Raw genomic sequence first — 18,659 nt, 5'->3', positions numbered from 1 at the left:
ATCGTTTGATCGCCATCGGAACACGATCCTGGGAAAGCACTGATCGTATAGACGTAATTTGGCAACGTAATTGCACAAAGCTAATGCTCCTTACAGCTTTCGTAATCTTCCTACTGTTACAAATATATATACTTTATATATATATATTTATATCTATTATGCCTATATATATATACATATATATATATTTATTTATCGTCAACAGTGTATTGAGCACTTTTTGATTGAAAAATGTACATTATATTTTCACGTGGTCATAAATATATATGTATATATATGTATGTATACTTGTGTCTAATTTTTTCAGCGCCAGATTTATATTTATATATTTGTTGTTATTTTTCTGTTTTTTACCAAAAGAAAATACTTGTTTACTAATTCTATTAATTATTGAACGTGATCTGCGACTTATTGCGTTTACTTTTACAGCTAGGAGGAGGTGCTTTTACATTATGTATACGATCGCATGCTACGTTTTTTGACATTTTATATGCATTCACACATTATTGTATATATGTGTGCTATATATACTATACATATATACATATATATATTCATTGCGTATTTTTATACATATATATTTCCATATACACTCGTATATGCATCTATATACGTATATTATAAATCTATAAAAATGTATGTACATATGTGTATACAGTATGTAAGCACACGTGTATCTATATATGATATACAATACTACAACCGCAAAACGTACATAGCACATGCGACACGCACGCTTACACACGTACTCAGATCATTTTGCCTATTAGTGCAACATAGACACAGAAGATTCACGTACAAAAAAACATGACAGCATAATTCCCCTTCTCTCCACACTACCTTATTTGAAATTTTATTGTGTGTGCTTCAGCGAGCAGTATGTACCACTTAACTTGTTTTACTTTTTGTCTCATGTTTCTGCTAATACATATACCTGGATAACGTTTGGATTTAAAACGGTCACGACAAGAACGACACGCCGTCTAACGCGCGTGTAGAGAGCGTTGCGCGTCGTTCGTCACCGGGAACTTAAATACCTTACATCGGTGTGAAACAGCTGTGCCTATTATATCCGTTTTAATTCGCCAGTGCACCGTATAGTCTTGTCTATTACCTTGTGAGCACACACGAACACAAACAGCAGCGATAACGCTTCGGTGAGTGTGTACGCGGACGATTTGTTGTCGCGAGGAAAGTAACCCGCCTGGAAATATCATTTTCGAAAGAATACAGAGTAGAAACGAAACAATTCGATGACAGATCCAATTCTCGCCTGATATCCTGCTAAAACTGTTTCCGTCGTTAGTCTAGGAGTGATCTGTCGTAGTACACGCAGTGTTTCCCATCTTGAATCGTCAAATCTCGGATTGCAAAACAAGCAAATTCCTATTGCACAAGTATGCTCGTAAATGCTTTCTTTGAGATATGTTTACGATTGAAATTATTAAAAATTCGGAATGGATGGTATTGCAATAATTCAGACTCGTCGCGTGTGTTATCAAAGAATATTTTTATTTTTATTGTAAAAATAAAATAATTTTGGTGGCTAGGAATCTTGCTCAAGACGATTACGTGCAGCGTAAAGATAAATATTGCGTTTATCAGTAATAGAAGAAATGACGGATTGATAGTATAAACTTATTATATAAAACAAATGAAAAGAGCTTCGATTATCCATTAGTAACTTTTGATCTTAGAGACGCGAATATTTCAATATTAGCCACTCCTAACTGTTAATAATTTTTTGAGTAAACATGCCGTGAGGGAAGCATTTGCAATCATACCTCTGGAGATAAAATTTGTTCGTTCTCTTTCTCAGTAAGATTTCATAGCCAAAGTTTGGCGATTTAACCCGGGAACACGCTGTGTTTGTATTTGAAAAAATAGATGCAGATAAATCGTGTAAGTGTCAATCGAACCGCTTTCACACGAAACAATTCTCGTATTTTTGACCAATTGGATTGCTTGGCGTTGCTCCCTCCTTGTTTCTGATCAACGCCCGCCGGTGTAGATGCCAATACGCCATACGGGAGCGAGGGGCGCATCTCGTATTATGGGGTAGCTCTAGATCATTTCATTGGCCTAAACTGATTCCGTACGGTTGTCTACCTGTACCGTTTTTTTTTGACAAATTCGTTCACTCTACAGGGCCGATTCGAAGGTCGCAACAAATTTCAAGATCAATTCTCGGAACACCCTATACATCTATGTTACACAGGATTTTGAATCAGACGTTTCGCATACCTAAGTCACCCCACTGCGAACAAGCTATTGTATCCTTTCAGAAAATTGTCTTTTCAACTGCGTAAGCAATTATTTGAAGCGTTTGTTGGAAATGAATGACAGTCCACATGCAAGTAAACAAATCTACTCATCCTTTTTTTCACATGGCTACATCCCTTTTACATTCCCACGTAATTCCCTTTTTGCCGTTGTCTATTTCTCTCTCTCTCTTTCTCTCTCTCTCTTTTTCTTTCTTTCTCCTCTTCTCTCCCCGACTCTTCCTCGCTCTTCTCGCCCCACTTCCCGTATATGTCTGTACTACTACATATACGTCTATACGTATTTTATCATATTTTGATCTTCGTGTACGATCCGTATATCGCTTGTGTACGTGTGTGTGTGCGTCTCGTTGATCGTTTAATTTTTATGCGTATGTTCTCCTAACAAATTTTCAGCCTTTCGGTGGAAGCTTGCGCTCCCTTAGGCGAAAAGGTCGAAAGACCGTGTGCTCTCGAGAGTGTTCACGCGTTCGACCGAATAAAAAAAAAAGTGAAAAAACAAAAGACGATTGGGAACGGGAAGAAAACAATGAAAAGTAACGGAAGTGAACACTGCCGAGTGTTTTGCGCATGCTACATCCGCTCGCCTAGCTGTTTCTATCTCTTTCTCTCTTTTTCTCTAACTCTGTTTCTATCTATCTCTCTATCTATCTATCTCTATCTCCGTCTCTATTTCTCTCTCTCTCTCTCTCTTTCTCTCTCTCTCTCCTAACACACGACCGCCAGCGGCAGTTAAGTTAGCGAGGATGACAGAGGTAAATTGATCCACGCTTGATTTTCTGTGTACGCTTGTATGCAACACACAGAAGACTCGCATGCTTCTTTGGAATTTTGTAGTTCACGATGCACAGGGAAAAATGTATAACGACCTACTTGATCAACTAATGGGATCGGCGAAGTTCAACATTTCCTGCAGCGGATACGAAACGTCGTGTTAGTTCGAACACGGTGATAATCGTTCGTTACATGAACATTGCACGTGCTTTGATATCAGATAAAAATTTATAACAGCCACTTTTATTTGCAGTTCTCGTAGGCCGACGACTGGCAATGAATTGATTCTTTACGCTTTGCGAAGAAGCCAACCGGAAGGCAGGAACTAATTAATTATAAGATTTAATCGAGTTAATAGAGATATCAAATATTGGATGTTCTATAATTGCAATGTTAAAGGTTCACGTCGCGTTATATATTTTTCCATATGCGCTGTGCATCGTGACGAAAGATAAACGGCCGGACGTAGTGAGTGATGCATGCGCTAGGAATCCTCTAACACGTGTGCGAATAAATCTAATTGGTAGAACACCGAGAGGATGCCCTCTGTCGTGGCGTCCTGTTCAACAACTTCCCCCAACCCTTTTTTTTTCATTCACAAATAGCCGTCCGATATTCCGTGTCCTCTGACCTTATTGGGCGGGGCGATGGTACTCCCAAAACCAACAAGCGACGTCTATTTGACAGGACACGGTATTTAGATATCCACCAGTAGAGTAGTGATTAGATATTGTCTGTCTCCTCTGGGCGTTGGTACGCTCGAATCTTTGGCATTTTAATACTCTGGTCACGAACCGGTAATAGCATTACGAACTTAATTTGAAGAAACGTTTCGATTGATTTACTGAAATTTAGGCAAATTTATTACGCAGATAGTTTGAACTAGTTGAAACAAAGACATGTCAACTGATTGGAGTGCCGTACTATCGGCCAGAAAGAACGGATGACTCAAAGAAAGTCAGGTTGGCTGTATAGACCCGACTTGCAGAATTGGGGCGCTCTTTCGTATCATTCGATTCTCCTACTACTCTCTACATCGTTGTCTTTCTCCCTCCTATATCTCTCGTGTTCTCTCTGCCTCTTTCTCTCTCTCTCTCTCTCTCTCTCTTTCTATATATATATATCTTTCTTTCTGTCTTTATCTTTCACTTTCTTTCTCTACCTTTCATGTATTTCATCTCTTTTCTACTCAATTTTCCATTCCACACATTGGCTTTCTCTTTGTCGATCTTTTCTCACCCTGAAACACTCTCGTCCGATGTTCCTCTTGAGAAATTCCTTGTGTTCAATATATTAAAATACAAAGAATAAGTAGTTTTAATTTTGCCTGCGAATTTTCCTTCGTTCTACTTAAAATTCCTTTTGTGCACAATCATTGGTAAACTAATATTTTCAAAATGAACTAGCTGTATGTAAATTGAAGATTAAAAAATGAATTAACAATTTGATTTGCTTGTGCATAAACAAGTGCAACTAATTCTAGGAGTAAAATGTTCAGAGTATATAAATATATATATATGTATATCATATTTCTTCACGGCATCCAAATCGCTGTTATTTGTTGAACTTTCGCAATTAGTATTGTTTCTATCATACTAATCGTTTTAATTCGTTTTGTATTAAAATATTTATTGTTATGAAGTTTTTATCCTGTTTTGGAGAAGTTTGTATGCGAATGCTTGTCAACGAAATTGTTTTTATAACTATAGCTGACATAAGTGGTTTATTAATTTGACAAAACTGGAGAAATTGCTAAGCAGAAAAAAGTATTTTCTTCCTTGAAATTTAATTAAATAAGATTCTTGAAGCAACGGTTTAATCATTTCGAATGTGATATAATGAAAATTATCAATATTTGCCCAAAAGCGAATTACTTTTTTCCTATTTACGAATACCGACTTCAATTATCGAGGTATAGTAAATTCATAACAAATTTTAATAAAGTCGTAATATAGGTCATGTAGTTTCAATTCATTTTTTTGCAAAACACGTTCTACTTTTCTGCAAATCTAGTCTGTCTTCTAAATGCCTTGAGAGTAAAACAATGCAGTACAAATAACAAACGATATGATGTGACATATTTTAGGAAGCGACATATTTTACTATTTCTATCACCATATTCTCTAATAATGAAACCAATTAATCCTTTCAGTGCAGGCGAAAATGAGAAAGCATATAGTAGAGAAAGTGTCTACTTTATCTACTTTATCTTTGACTTTACATTACATTCGCATTATACAATGAATGCCATTTTTATCGCAGTACTTACATTTTATTAGTATTAATATTATAATTGTGATATAATATAATAATATATGTTATAGATATGTTAACATAATATTAATATTAAAATTATAATATTATTATTGTAAATCACATCAAGATCATGGCAGAAAAACGTTTTCTCAAGTACAGGTTAAACGTTCAAATGGTTAAAAGTAATTTTATCAAATATTAAATGCTACGCAGGAAATATTTTATTCTTGAAACCATGAATTACCAATGAATGTTGCTAAGAATTCTGTTGTAACTATTATTCTCACAAATTATCATAATTTTTTATATGAAAATACAATTAATATTAGGAGGTTCTAGATGAGAAATTAAGAACAAAATGTAGAATAAAAGTATTGTCATTTGAGATTTTATTTTCAAGATAAATCAATTTGAGAATCCGTCTGGTTACGTGCTTTGGTTTACAAGTAGAATTAGCAGATCATAATCCGACGTGTTGCATGATTCTTCTCAAACATTTGCGACAAGTTAAAGAATTTTATGCTACATTTCCATCTTATATTTTTCCTGTTGTCTTAATATCTTACGCTTATTGCTACATATATACAATCAAACTTAAAATATTGAAATAACAAATTTACATGGAATTATATTTTTATTAGAATAATTTTAAAAAATCAATTTGAGGTACAGAACCTGCAATAGTGCTTTTATCATTCAAAATATGTGGAAAGACGTTTTGGAAATTAAAGAGGTAATTCTATTTATTTATTGAATTTGTACTCGTACACACAAATGATAAATAATATTTCATTTAATTTATTGTAAAATTAATTATTGTAAGGCGCTGCTGTAATTCTTCGATGAACTTAGAATTCCGCAGATTAACAAGCGACATTATCGTATTCCTTTTTTCCTCAATTATATATTCGACATTTGCATATTAGGTCACAATAATCCGATGCAGAATAATACGAAGTTTCAAGAAATAAGAAATGTTCACGTTATTAACATTGTTTATTATGACTAAGTTAAACGGCATTTATTTTTAAAACAGAGATTGACTATCAAATTAAAAATTTAATTTTGAGTCGTCTGGAGCCGAGGAGAATAATAAAGTAAATGAGGTTCAGAGCAATATCTGACTTTTTTCCTGCTAGCAATGGAACTTCGTGTAGCTCACGGTACAAAACTAATAAAACATGAACGTGTAACGGGATAAAAGTATAATTTATCTTGGCGTTGTTTCTCAGAAAATGAAGCGAAAAAAATCTAGAAGGAAGTTTTATTAAAAAATTGTATGCTTTCGTAATACTTAATTAATGTGTGAGAATTATAGGAAAGTTTGAGGAATGAAAAGTTACAGTAATTTATGTAATAAAATATTTTAAAAGATAGAACAATATTGGAAATTTTTATCTGTATTTTGATGCCAAGTTTCCACACTTAAAGTGACGAACAGTAAATAAAGAATAATTATTATATTATTTCTGAAATAGTTAGTTCGAGACGATATTAATGAACATAGTCTGTCAAGATTACGAACTTAGAACATAGAGAAAACATTCTGGAAACATTGCGGAGAATTCTTTGCAAACATAATACTGAAACGTAATACTGGACATTATTAATAGAATCGAACCGTTTGAAATGATCAATCATGAACTGACGTTGTCTGAAGCATTAACCCACTTACTTCGTACGACCATTTTATACTCGAGATACTATTGCAGGGATTTACGATTAAATGTGTAACATGTGTAACATGTGTTTACCATTAACACTGCGACCACATAATCTTGTAAACTTGACCGTATCTTAACTACATGGCTAAATGGCTTAATGTGCGCGTATTTATAGTGTCTATGAAAAATTCGATCTACCATGTAATATGATCGGAATGGCATTCATATAATATGAACATAATGCAAAGTAACAAAAAACGACATAGAGAAATACAAGGAAATGGAACATATACATAATTATATTTAAATCTAGAATCGCAAACATAAAAATCATCAAAAGATACCAAAAACTTTAATATAAAAATATGGATTGAAATAAAATGATTACGATTATAAAGTAATCAGAATAATAAAAAGATACATAATTCTTCTATCAAAATTTTCCATGTTAATCAACACTGAGAGGATTAAAACAGTTGCTTCAAAAATTCTGTAAGATCCGTTTGTTTAAAAAACAGTTTTTGTGTCGAACACCTCAGAGTACTTTCAAAAGAACCGTAAAAATCCAAGGTGGATAGTTTTTACTAGTAATTTTTAATAGTAATTACTTTTTCGTCTCGTCCACCTCATAACTATTCTTTACATTATTATTGATGATTGTACGAGCCATTAGCTAGATCCTAAAATCCCAGTAGAACAAACTACTTGTCTGATTTACATCACTATTTCTTCACAAAACCTAGAAACAATTACTCTCCGCCCAAATCACAACGTCTTCATTACGCCACAGCCTTGACTCGCTCGAGGATTCTCTTTCATCCTCCTCCACAGTATCACCACCGCCAGCCTTCCCCAATTCCATCCGCCATTCGACCCTAGCCACGGTCCCCGTCTCCGTACCCAACCCATCGATTGAAGCGTCAAACCAACCAGCTAGAACGTCGAAGGCGAGAGATATCTTGCTGAAAAAAGAATGGGTCACACACTAGTTCACCATCTCAGCCAACAAATTCCCAGAGCTGCCCCCGGTTTTGCGCCCCTCCCCCCGGCCCCAGCCCCCTTTGGCCACATAGATAGAGTGCCATGCCATGCGTGTTCGCTCTTGCTGTAGGTATGTCGCGAGTTTCAACGCGGGGCGTGCAAACGCGGCGAGACGGAGTGCCGGTTTGCGCACCCCCTCGAGACGGTGCAGGCGAACGAGGACGGCTCTGTGACGGTCTGCATGGACGCTGTCAAGGGCCGATGCAATCGGGACCCCTGCCGCTATTTCCACCCCCCTCTGCACCTTCAAGCCCACATTAAGGCCGCACAATCTCGGGCTAGCATTGCGGTAATGCATTCTCTCTCTCTCTCTCTCTCTCTTTCTCTCTATCTATCTCTCTCTGTCTCTCTCTCTCTCTTACTCTCTCTCTCTCTCTCTACAATATCTTCCCCTATCTCCAATTTCTACTTCTATTTCTACCCCCATCTCTAACTCTAACTCTAACTCTGTCCGCATTTACCAATCTTTCTCTCCACCATTACTCTTTCTTTCCTCGTTCTAACTCTTGGTTTCTCACTATACGTTGCCGAACCTCATCATTTCTGTTCATCAACCTATACACCTTACTCACAGTTTTGAATCATGAAAAGCACTCCAAGATCCTTTATTATTCATCATGTGGACGAAACATCGGAATGGCTCTTCACCGAAATCTCCTACAGTTGTTCCCTACCCTCTGCATAATTTCATTTTATCCTGTACGTATCTTATCGAAGCTACGACGATTGGACGCAAGCGTTGGTCATTAACATTTAGACGGCGAGCACGGCCTAGATATGCACAAGTAGCGATACATATTGGAAGCTAATGTATTGTTTACTTTAAAACATGCTTCATCGAGATTCTGCGGTAGCTTTTCGCGATCCTATGACAACAGATGAGGTATCGTCAGCTACGTAAGTAAAACTATTGAACATCGCAGGTAAAGTAAACGCAGCCACTGTTCAGCGAGAGTTAAATGAAAGATATGAAACGTTGCTATAACAATGATAATATACATATGAGAGTTATTATTATTAATATATATTATTAATACATATGTACGGTAATCTAATGACGACAACACACAATTACGATTATATTTCGATGATATTTTCTCTTCGAATTTTAGTTCAATTGAATAGATTTAGCAGCGACTCAGACATTTACAGATCTAAACTTAGAGCTCGTGTTCGCCGTCGATTAATTAATTCGTCAATTTATAATTGGAGTTTACTGTATACTTGTGGAGATTAAAGTCCAGATCGATCCAAATAGTCCTCAGAACCCGTTCTTATTCTGACGCTTACCAAGTCTTTCTATCTCTTCTTCTCTCACTCCATGTTGCGTGTGCTTCATGTGCAAATATTCGATATCTTGTACTTTCTGTTTTCTTTTTTTTTTTTATCTGTGCTGAACAATTGGACATCAAATGTTTGTTAGATCGCTGAGCTTGCGAAAAGGTGCGGTGGCGGTGAAAGTCTATATCGTCTGCATATATGTTCGTCTCGTGTCTTTTAATTGGTGAACCGGGTAAGAACGAAATGCTTCAGCTGGTTTATAGTCCACCTACGGTATATATCCGTCGGAGAAGGATCGGTATTTGCTAGATGTACAATCCACGAAAATATTTTACCCGACAAGCAGCTACCGAAATTAACACTTTTCTCCATTCTTTTGGTCGATTGGATATTTATTTGGATATTTCGTTTGCAAAATAGTAAATTCAGAAATCCACGAAAGGTAAACGTAAATGTAAAACTTACATGGACAAAGTGACATATTTCGGTCGTACTTTTTGTCATTTTAAATTTTAACTATCTTTGTATACTTTTTTTTCAGCAAAATCATGTATAAGTCCTTCGATATTATTAGTGGTTGCAATTGTATTAACTGAGAGCCGAATGAAATTTCGAGAAGTTAATTTTCAATTTATAGTAAAATGTTTGAGCTTTTATGGTATAAACTTTGACGTAACACGATGATGTTGTCGGACAATAATTAACAATATTGCAGACCACCATTAAAAATAGTCACTGCACAAAAAAAATCGGAACACAAATACCCTCTAATATACAACGAGAACAGGAAAAATGTGCTAGCAAATAAAATGCGGTAGAATTTATTTGAAAGCGTTAAAGTGGAATTGAATTGTTCACTGCTGTCAGCCTTCTCAAAGCGAAGTGTAGTAATACAAGATTAAAATGGTATCATTCCACCGTACTCTTCGCTCCGCAGCAAACGAAATTAGTTCACCTAAAAAACGATAGTAAAGCCGTAGCAACCGTGTTCCATTTTCCAAAGAAAGAAGACCTCGAAGTGCACGCATATGATCCTTCACTGTATACGTACGTAATCTTTTTCCTCTGTCAACGCTCATCCCTGTTCACTCTGTATCTCTTGTATCACTCAAACTCTCTGACTTCAGTCTATCATGTCAGCCCCTTCTTCAGTTTCTTGGGTTTGCATCGAAAAAAGCTTTCGTTGCTGCGCTGCTTTTCGCCAATCTACGTCGAGTATATATGTCAGGCTTCCCCCCCTTGAACGCAGTAGACCCTTATACTCTGTATACGCTATTACACACGTATCGATCTCTATCTCTGTATATCTACCTCTGTCTCTCCCTTTTTCTCTATGTCTCTCTATCCATCTATCTATTTCTCTATACTTCTACATTTAGATAGATGTATGCAGATAGATAGGTAGATAGAAAGGACATGTGTATGGATATAGGGTATCGTAGTCGCCTGGAGGCCACGCAAATACTTTAAGGTAGCCTTATTTTAATGACATCATAATTATGAACTAAGATTTCACGGTGGTTTCGAACGGAATGTATCTTGTTTAAAAGAACGTAACTTTTCAAGATAAGCTGTAAAATATTTGAAGATTACAATATCTCCCTTGGATTAGTATTTTTACGGTATCCGAAAATTCTTCACTAAAAAAATTAACGCTGAATTGTTGCTCCCAATGTACGATATCTTCCAGTCGACGCCGCTCGGAAATCGAAATTATGAAATCATTTAAAGCGAAAGATATATTTGAATAGCCTCCTTCGGTTGGGACACCCTGTGTACATATGCATACGCTATGGCACGCGAGACAGGTGATCGAATCACAAGTAAAATTGGCCAATAGCTGCGCAGTGTTCGAATTACGCGATAGCCGTAACGGTGTGCCGTCAAAGCCGAATCAATTCGTGCTTCTATAACAGCATAAACGAACGTTTCCATTGAACGCGACGACAGATTAAATGAAACGTTCATCCGTACGTACTTTGTCTACTTGAACGTTCGATTGGAAATCGAAGAACGAGACGCCTCACTCGATACGGTTATCGTCGACTTTGTATATTATACTAGTACCCGTATTTCATTTTCTTTATCTCACTGTCCTCTCGTCTTACTTTGACGCTTTATTTCTGATTTCTACACACCCTAATATGATTTGTTAAACCGTCTGATATTTTCATTGGATTATACAAGGTACATCCTATTTCCTCATTTCATCGTATCATGTTTGTCGCTTTTGTGTTCGTCCGTTTTTACATTCTCCTGTATGATGTTCAGCCCGTTCCCGTAGCGTGTAGTAAGTAGTACACGAGGCAAAATTCTTGTTAACATCACCAAACACCACTGTTCTCTTTCTCTCTTTCTAGCAGCCTATCGCAGCTATCCAGGTGCAAAGAACTAGTTGCAATACACCAATTACCTGTTCGGTACATAGGTTGTAACGAGTACCAGATATTTACGCAGCTACACGTGACCGCTCCATTTCCATTTCCGATCATTGAGCATCGAATCTGATTTCTGGAACCCGCTACAATTTTATCGGTACGTCTACAGTGGGTTGCAAAAGTGTCTGGCTATAGAATTAACAATGTTCACGCGAAGATGGCTTTCGTTATACATTACAACGTATGTTTTTTTAGTTTAACTCGCTTCTCCCCGCACTGATACGTTCCTACGAAATCGCGGTGCGAACGCATAAATCGACAGCAAAGGCTAAACAGATTTTCTTCGCGTTGTATATAAAAGTAAAATTCTTTTAGCGGGACAAAATGTCATAGCAGTAGATTCTTTAAAAAGAGTACATTACGGAATATGGATTGGAAGAGATTGACGTGAGATACATGTCGAATTCTTTGTTTAATCATTTGAACAAGTTAAAAATAGTATGTACATCATCTATCGATATTGTCCCTCCTTCTGAATTACATTTATTCGTCTTTGTGAAAAATGCATAGAATGCAAAGTGTTGTAATCTCTGGACAAATGTCTTTTATGTGACATTAACAAAGATAATGTAAAGATTAATTATAAAAAGCAAAACTTATCATATTGGAGCCGCAAATCCAGTCACAATGCATTTGTCGACCAAATAATCCTATATGTAACAATTATATATTATCGCGGGCAAGGTATAACAACAAGCATTTTTCTAAAATACTATTTGAAGATGACCGATAAGACAGAATTTAAAAAAAAATATTAAACTGAAATACCTACTGGACATATTAGACACTTTTTGAACGCACTGTAGATGAACGCGCGAATCGTAATGAAATGTTCTGAGTGATATACTATATATAGCCTTGCAGTTTCAACGAAAATTTTCAGAATGCAGAAATGGAGCTTGGTTGCGATTTTGTAAATAAGAAAGTAGTTAAAAGTGACACGTATCTTTACGAATGACACGTACACCACTCTGCTGACAAGCTGTGCTGCACGAACCCCGGCTATCAACCCTCGCTGCTGTTTTGCTGCCCAACACAAAAACGCTACACTGAAAGTTGTTAAACCTTGAAAGAAAAAAAAAAATGATAAGAAAATAGAACCGAAAGCGTGTGGACGCGTTGCACGTCCGGAAAGTCACGTCCGATGGGTTTGTTAAGAGGTATGGGCTCGGGGACAAGAAGAGTGCGCTCGGAAATTCGTCTTCGTTCATATTCCGCGTGTTCATCACGACGATCGGGAGAACGAACGTCGTCGTTTCGAATGGATAGTCGTTAGTGGAACGTTGCTCGAGTCACACTGGTCGTTAACCGACGTCGAAATTAGCAAAGCCTTCGCAAATGGTCCTCCCTCAACTGCTCTTACAAGTTAGTTACTTCGCATCATTTGATCTTTATTTCCTTGTAGTCGACACGATTGCACGAAAACATTCGACTAAATAAAACGGGATGAAAATTCGATTATTAACGAGAGCTCGGGAAACGATTACACAAAAGCTACCTGTTTCCGCGCGAGATTACGGCAATTGTACGATTACTACCGGCAAGCTTCGAAGACCGAGTAACATACCTTTGCTTCGACCGCTGTTCTCGACTCTCGTAGCCTAGTCTTTTGTTTGTTTTGATCTGAAATTGTTACCGATAAGTTTGCGTTACGACGAGTTTACGACACGACGAGATTTAATTTGACAAGTGGTCGAGGGACGATTTTCTGGAGTAATTTGTTTCTATGTTACACGACGACGATTGAAATTCAGTTCGAAAGACGAGAAACGAATGTCGTTCGAGAGGAACAAGTCGACGACGAAGGTCAACAATTTTTTTCCTTTTTTTATTCTATGACGACGAGGTACATTATCTAGTACTTCGTTTCGACATTCCGTCCCACCCCTCGTGTGTTGTCTTCGAGGAACGTAATTACCCATTGTCCGGGGGAATAGAGAGCGAAAAGTAGTGAAAATGAAAAGAATAGAAAAGCAGAAGAAAAAAAAACAGAGAGAAAACGCGGGAAAGACATTTTCAGCGACGTCACGCGGAAGACCTGCAGCCACACCCGGACACAATGGAAGAAAAGTCTCACATGGATGATTGCGGCAGACCAGCTTGTTGGCAGGGAAGTCTCATTCTCTAAAAGTGGTTTTCAATTTCCCAAGGGTGCATAACGCGTTCCGACGAATCTAACCTTTGGCCAAATTTTCCTCGATCTTGTAGCCCACTGTGCGCCGCGCCATTTTCGGGACGAAGTTTTACTGTAATTACAGACTTTTGCTCGGAGAATATCTTCAAAGTTTCATGCCTGAACGTCTCGAATAACACGAATATTCCAAGATGGGAACAAATTTTAACCCGTTGCGGTCCGAATTGCTCCACAGCCTTGCTCTGAATCGTTGACTTTATCGTTTAAAATATTTATGTAACGTTTCATTCGATAACGGTGCAACGAGTGCATTGAATTTCGCGAAACTTTTATCATCGTAAGTTTCCTGTATACGGTATGGTTCAAAGCTTAGAACTGAGTATCTTCCAAGTGTCTTTAGTTGCAGCAAACTGTGAAGTATTAAGCAATAATAAAATTGTAAATACTTTTACAATCTCTATTTGAATAATTTTTTTATCGGTGTAGAATAAATTATTCGATTAATTTATAACGAATAATGGATAATTGTTAGTCGAATAAACTATTGAATTAAAAAGTATTCATTCGGGTAATTATACCAAACAAATATTTATCCGAAGTAATTCTAAAAATTGACCAATTCTGACCGAAACCAAGATACGATACTGATAAAGTATAGTTCCACGCAGACATCGTATCAAACGTCCTATCTTAAGTAGAGGTAGTCGCTTCGATAAAAAAAAAACATTGAATGTAACTCGCAGAATCTGTACGGCCGCAGAGGGTTGAAATAGCAAAGCTTTCGATAAAAATGTCCGTGGATAAAAAAAAAAAAGGAACAATGGCAACCAGAGATCCGAATTTATCATATAAACCGATTTAACCACGCGGCAGCACTCTTTGATCTATTCCAAGCGTCGGGCATTGATTCGTTCTCTCTCGGGCTCGGTCGCGATTTTCCATTAGATCGATTAACCTCGACCTCGCCGCCCGCGCCGGTATCGTTGATCTGTCTAATCAAATTAATGCAATGAAATGCACTCTTCGGAATTGCTACGCCATATCTGAATGTTTGTCAAATGTACGAACACGAAAAACGGATCGGGCGTTGCAGACACATGGATCAGCCGATAAGAGTCTGTCCACTATCGATTCGTACGAATATAAGCACACGATTCGTCGCACGCACATGTACACGCACACGCAACGTACACGCACACGTATCACGTCTCGATACGCACGTACCGAGTTGAACCAACGACCGCCGGATAATGCCGATGATGCCAGCAGGGAACAGTGGGACATGGACCATCGGAGAGACACGAAATAATCTGCAAATTCAATTTTTCAGGGAGAAAATTGCCTAGTTCCTCGCCCCCCGTGACTCTTTGCTTTCTCTCTTGCTTTCGTCTGACGATGAAAAAGGAGAGAAAAGCAGGAGCGAGGGAGAGAGAATGGCTGGAACGATAGGAACGAACGATATCTCGGCAAAACTAATAAATTTCGACAGATAGTCCCGATTATTGCAGGTGTTGCCGGAGTCAGAAACGCCAGCCGATAACTCGATGGACGATCAAATGGAATTCTCCGTTTTTCTTTCACCTAACTTGCCCCTTTCATTTACGCCATTATCCACCCCACCACCCCACGATCTCCACGAGATCCAACCCCCCGTCCTCCCGCCTCAATTGCGCACTTCCCACCAACAAGTGAATACTTTATTTTCAATTATTAGGAGCCCCGTTTACGATTCCATTATAGGCGTCACGTCGGGCCATATGGACGTTGAATTAAATATCAACACTGTTAGTTCGCAGATTGTCGCCGATGACGCCCAGATAGCTACTTATTGGCCCTCTTGTCACTATTACTACTGTTATCGTCACCGTTATTATAATTGTCATTACTTTTCACAGACTTTCGTTTCTTTTACTGTTTCTGTTGTCAGCTTTATTTTCATGGGCCACGCTTCGATTCGAGTAAACGCGTGTCAGTTTTGTTCGGAACGTTTGTCGGGCGAAAAATAACAGATCGACGATCTTCGGGCATTTTTTTTCATGCTCAATCAACTACCATGAGAGGTATTTGTACAGTAAGAGACTGATGGTTGTACTGTATTTTCACTTTTTGCGGTCGCGTTTGAATGTTATCGCTGATTGGGAACTAATTGGAGACGAATTCGCAATTACGTTTTTATCTCATTAGAAACCATCAATATTTTACCGTTCACCGAAGAGAGATTTTACAAGCTGACGGTACAAACAAATTTCTTCACGGTAGCTGAATAATTTCATTAATCGGTTGAAACAATCTATGTTTCTTTAAACGATTTCCAATTACAATTATCAGTGGCGAAACGCTGAATGTGCAGTGTCATGTTTATTAATGTACAGATTTCACGGTGGCTGGTTACTCGAGGCAAAGAAAGATTGAAATGAGTTTAAGAGCCGAGATCTTAAAAGGAGCTGTATGATAAATTAATTACACATTTTTGCAAAACCGATAAGATGAAGAACAGAAGCCTATTTTGGCTATCGTTAACGAAAAGGTTTAACGTTCTCATTAATGGTTTCGACAGATATCGAGTAATTCGAAAATATTTTAACTTCTTCCCTATAATTAAAAACGACGGAAATATTTAGGTGTATTTGTTCCGCCATCGTCCTGTTCTGACGGCTACAAAAATATTGTAAAATAGGTCAACATTCTGTATATACATGCTTCTGTTTAGCTATTGCAAGCTCTTTGAAAAACATGTAAGTTATTATGATTATACTGTATATATTTGATTTTCTTCACATTTTCTTCAAATGCAACACTTTCATAAAATCTATATAATCTAATATAGAATATCGAGGTATACATATATTTTTTTTAACCAGTCAGCTGTCTTTGACGAGTATAATCGCCACGAATAAACGGCAACATTTTGCGTTGTAACGAATATACTCGTCAAAAACAGTTTAAAGGGTTAAATACAACAATTATTGTGCAAATTTCTGCATGTCCATTAGCCTCGTCTCTTACTGTACGTAAGTAGATTCTTTTCGCGACTCGCATCGGCTTTCCGTGTCCGAGAGGAATGCTTCGTCAATCGCAGAATTGCGGTGTATTACGGAACCGAGAAAATCGTGAAATTCGGGAAACCTGTATTCGCGCGCGTTTACTCGATAAAAGACGCAGCGGTTCGACGGTGCACGCCTCTCCGGTTCCCCGCTCGATGAAAAACGAGATCGTGACCAACGAGAAGCGATCGAATCGCAAGATAGATACGAGTAATTACGTCAGCCCGGTACCGGTGTTCGCGCGAGCAACCCGAGAAGCGTGTTACGTCTATACAGGTGCATATTAATCTACGTGTCGTTTTACCACAAAACGTTCCCCTGTCGTGAATTTTGTGCGCGAATGCGTTCACTTGGGGCGCACGGCGTTACAAACACAATTCCGTGCCGTCATATGTATGCATCGTATACATTTCTATATACGTGCAATCCTGTTACGCATACATACAATATATCTATATATATATATATCTATATATATATTTTTATATATACTTATATATTTATATATATATAAGTATAACCCATATGTCCATGTTATTATACTTATTGTATATTTCTTCTTAGTTTAAGAACAAATCGAAAACAAATGATCGCGACTGTCGTTTCTATGCCTTTAGCTTCAACTGGTCTGTTTTTCTTTTTTTTTGATTTTTATCTTGCCCTCTTCCGCCTGATGACGCTTCTTCATGCTTGCTGACAAAACCTCCGTGCGCTTCGCTACCTGCCAATTAACGCCTGCCGACAAATTACGCCAACCAAATATCCATGCGCTCCGACTATACGGAACGTCCAACGAAAAATCGAATGAAAAAAAAAATTAATCGATGGCCGAATGCAAAACTCGCATGTCAAATATAAATAAAAAAAAAATCGAAAAAACCTACAAACAAACAAACATAACTAAAAAAAAAACCTGTGTGTACAAACAACAACCATCATCGCCGACCGGCACACATGAAACAATGAACTTGACGACGATCGTGACGATATATATATATGTACACGTACACGCATACGAACGATGCCCTATTGGCGTGATGTGTCCAATAAATATGAACAAATTCGATATGGACGAAACGAAAACTGACCACTAAACAATGCTCTGGATTTAAATCTGGATTTAAATACGGGGGATATTTGGACGATAAACGTTTGGATCGATCGCATAAAATCTAAAAAATAAAACTAAAAAGCAGACGGCGACAATGCCAACGAACGTGGCGGGAATGGGCGCGTTGACTGGCGGAGTATCAGGAGTTCCCGCGACTGCGGTTCCCGGAGGACTTCAGAGCGCCAGTATGGCGAGCATCGAACTCGGCAAGAAGCGGATGCGCGACTCCAATGATGACCTGCTAATGGTACCACGGCTTATGCATGGTGTACACTTTCCTTTTTTCGTAGCTAGAACTTACGAAAATGGCCCCCCCACCCCCCATATTTATTAGTTGTCCATTCTATCTTCTAAAGACGAACAGACCAATCGTGTCTCAAATAGTTCTCGAACAAGATACTAAATCTGCAACTATTCGTTACTTTCCAATTCTCTCTTTTTCTCACTCCGCTTGGTGTCGACTAATCCACTAATCATTCGAATCATAGAATGAAATAGTAAACAAAAATCAGCAGTTTTACACAAGACTTACTTAACGAGTGACGTATTTGTCAATTACTTAAATATTCCACAAATTTTTGTTTTTCTACTTAAAATTCAAAAATTTGCACGTTTATTTTCTGTATGTCTCTAC

The 18,659-nt window shown here is 37.7% G+C and overlaps 1 protein-coding gene across 2 annotated transcripts in view; it reads left to right on the top strand.

The window, feature by feature from the left end:
- Positions 1-18,659, top strand: part of LOC144478696 (uncharacterized) — a 51,795-nt gene that overhangs the window by 13,325 nt on the left and 19,811 nt on the right. The window contains exon 3 of one of the 2 annotated variants that reach the window (XM_078196846.1): positions 8,088-8,306. The exons of the other annotated variant lie outside the window; for it this stretch is intronic. Coding sequence (XP_078052972.1) covers positions 8,088-8,306 — 219 coding nt within the window. The remainder of the gene's footprint in view (positions 1-8,087; positions 8,307-18,659) is intronic. 2 annotated transcript variants of the gene reach the window in all.

The sequence above is a fragment of the Augochlora pura genome, chromosome 3 (genome assembly GCF_028453695.1).
Source record: "Augochlora pura isolate Apur16 chromosome 3, APUR_v2.2.1, whole genome shotgun sequence".
NCBI classification, from domain to species: domain Eukaryota; kingdom Metazoa; phylum Arthropoda; class Insecta; order Hymenoptera; family Halictidae; genus Augochlora; species Augochlora pura.
This window is presented reverse-complemented; position numbering and strand designations above follow the sequence as displayed.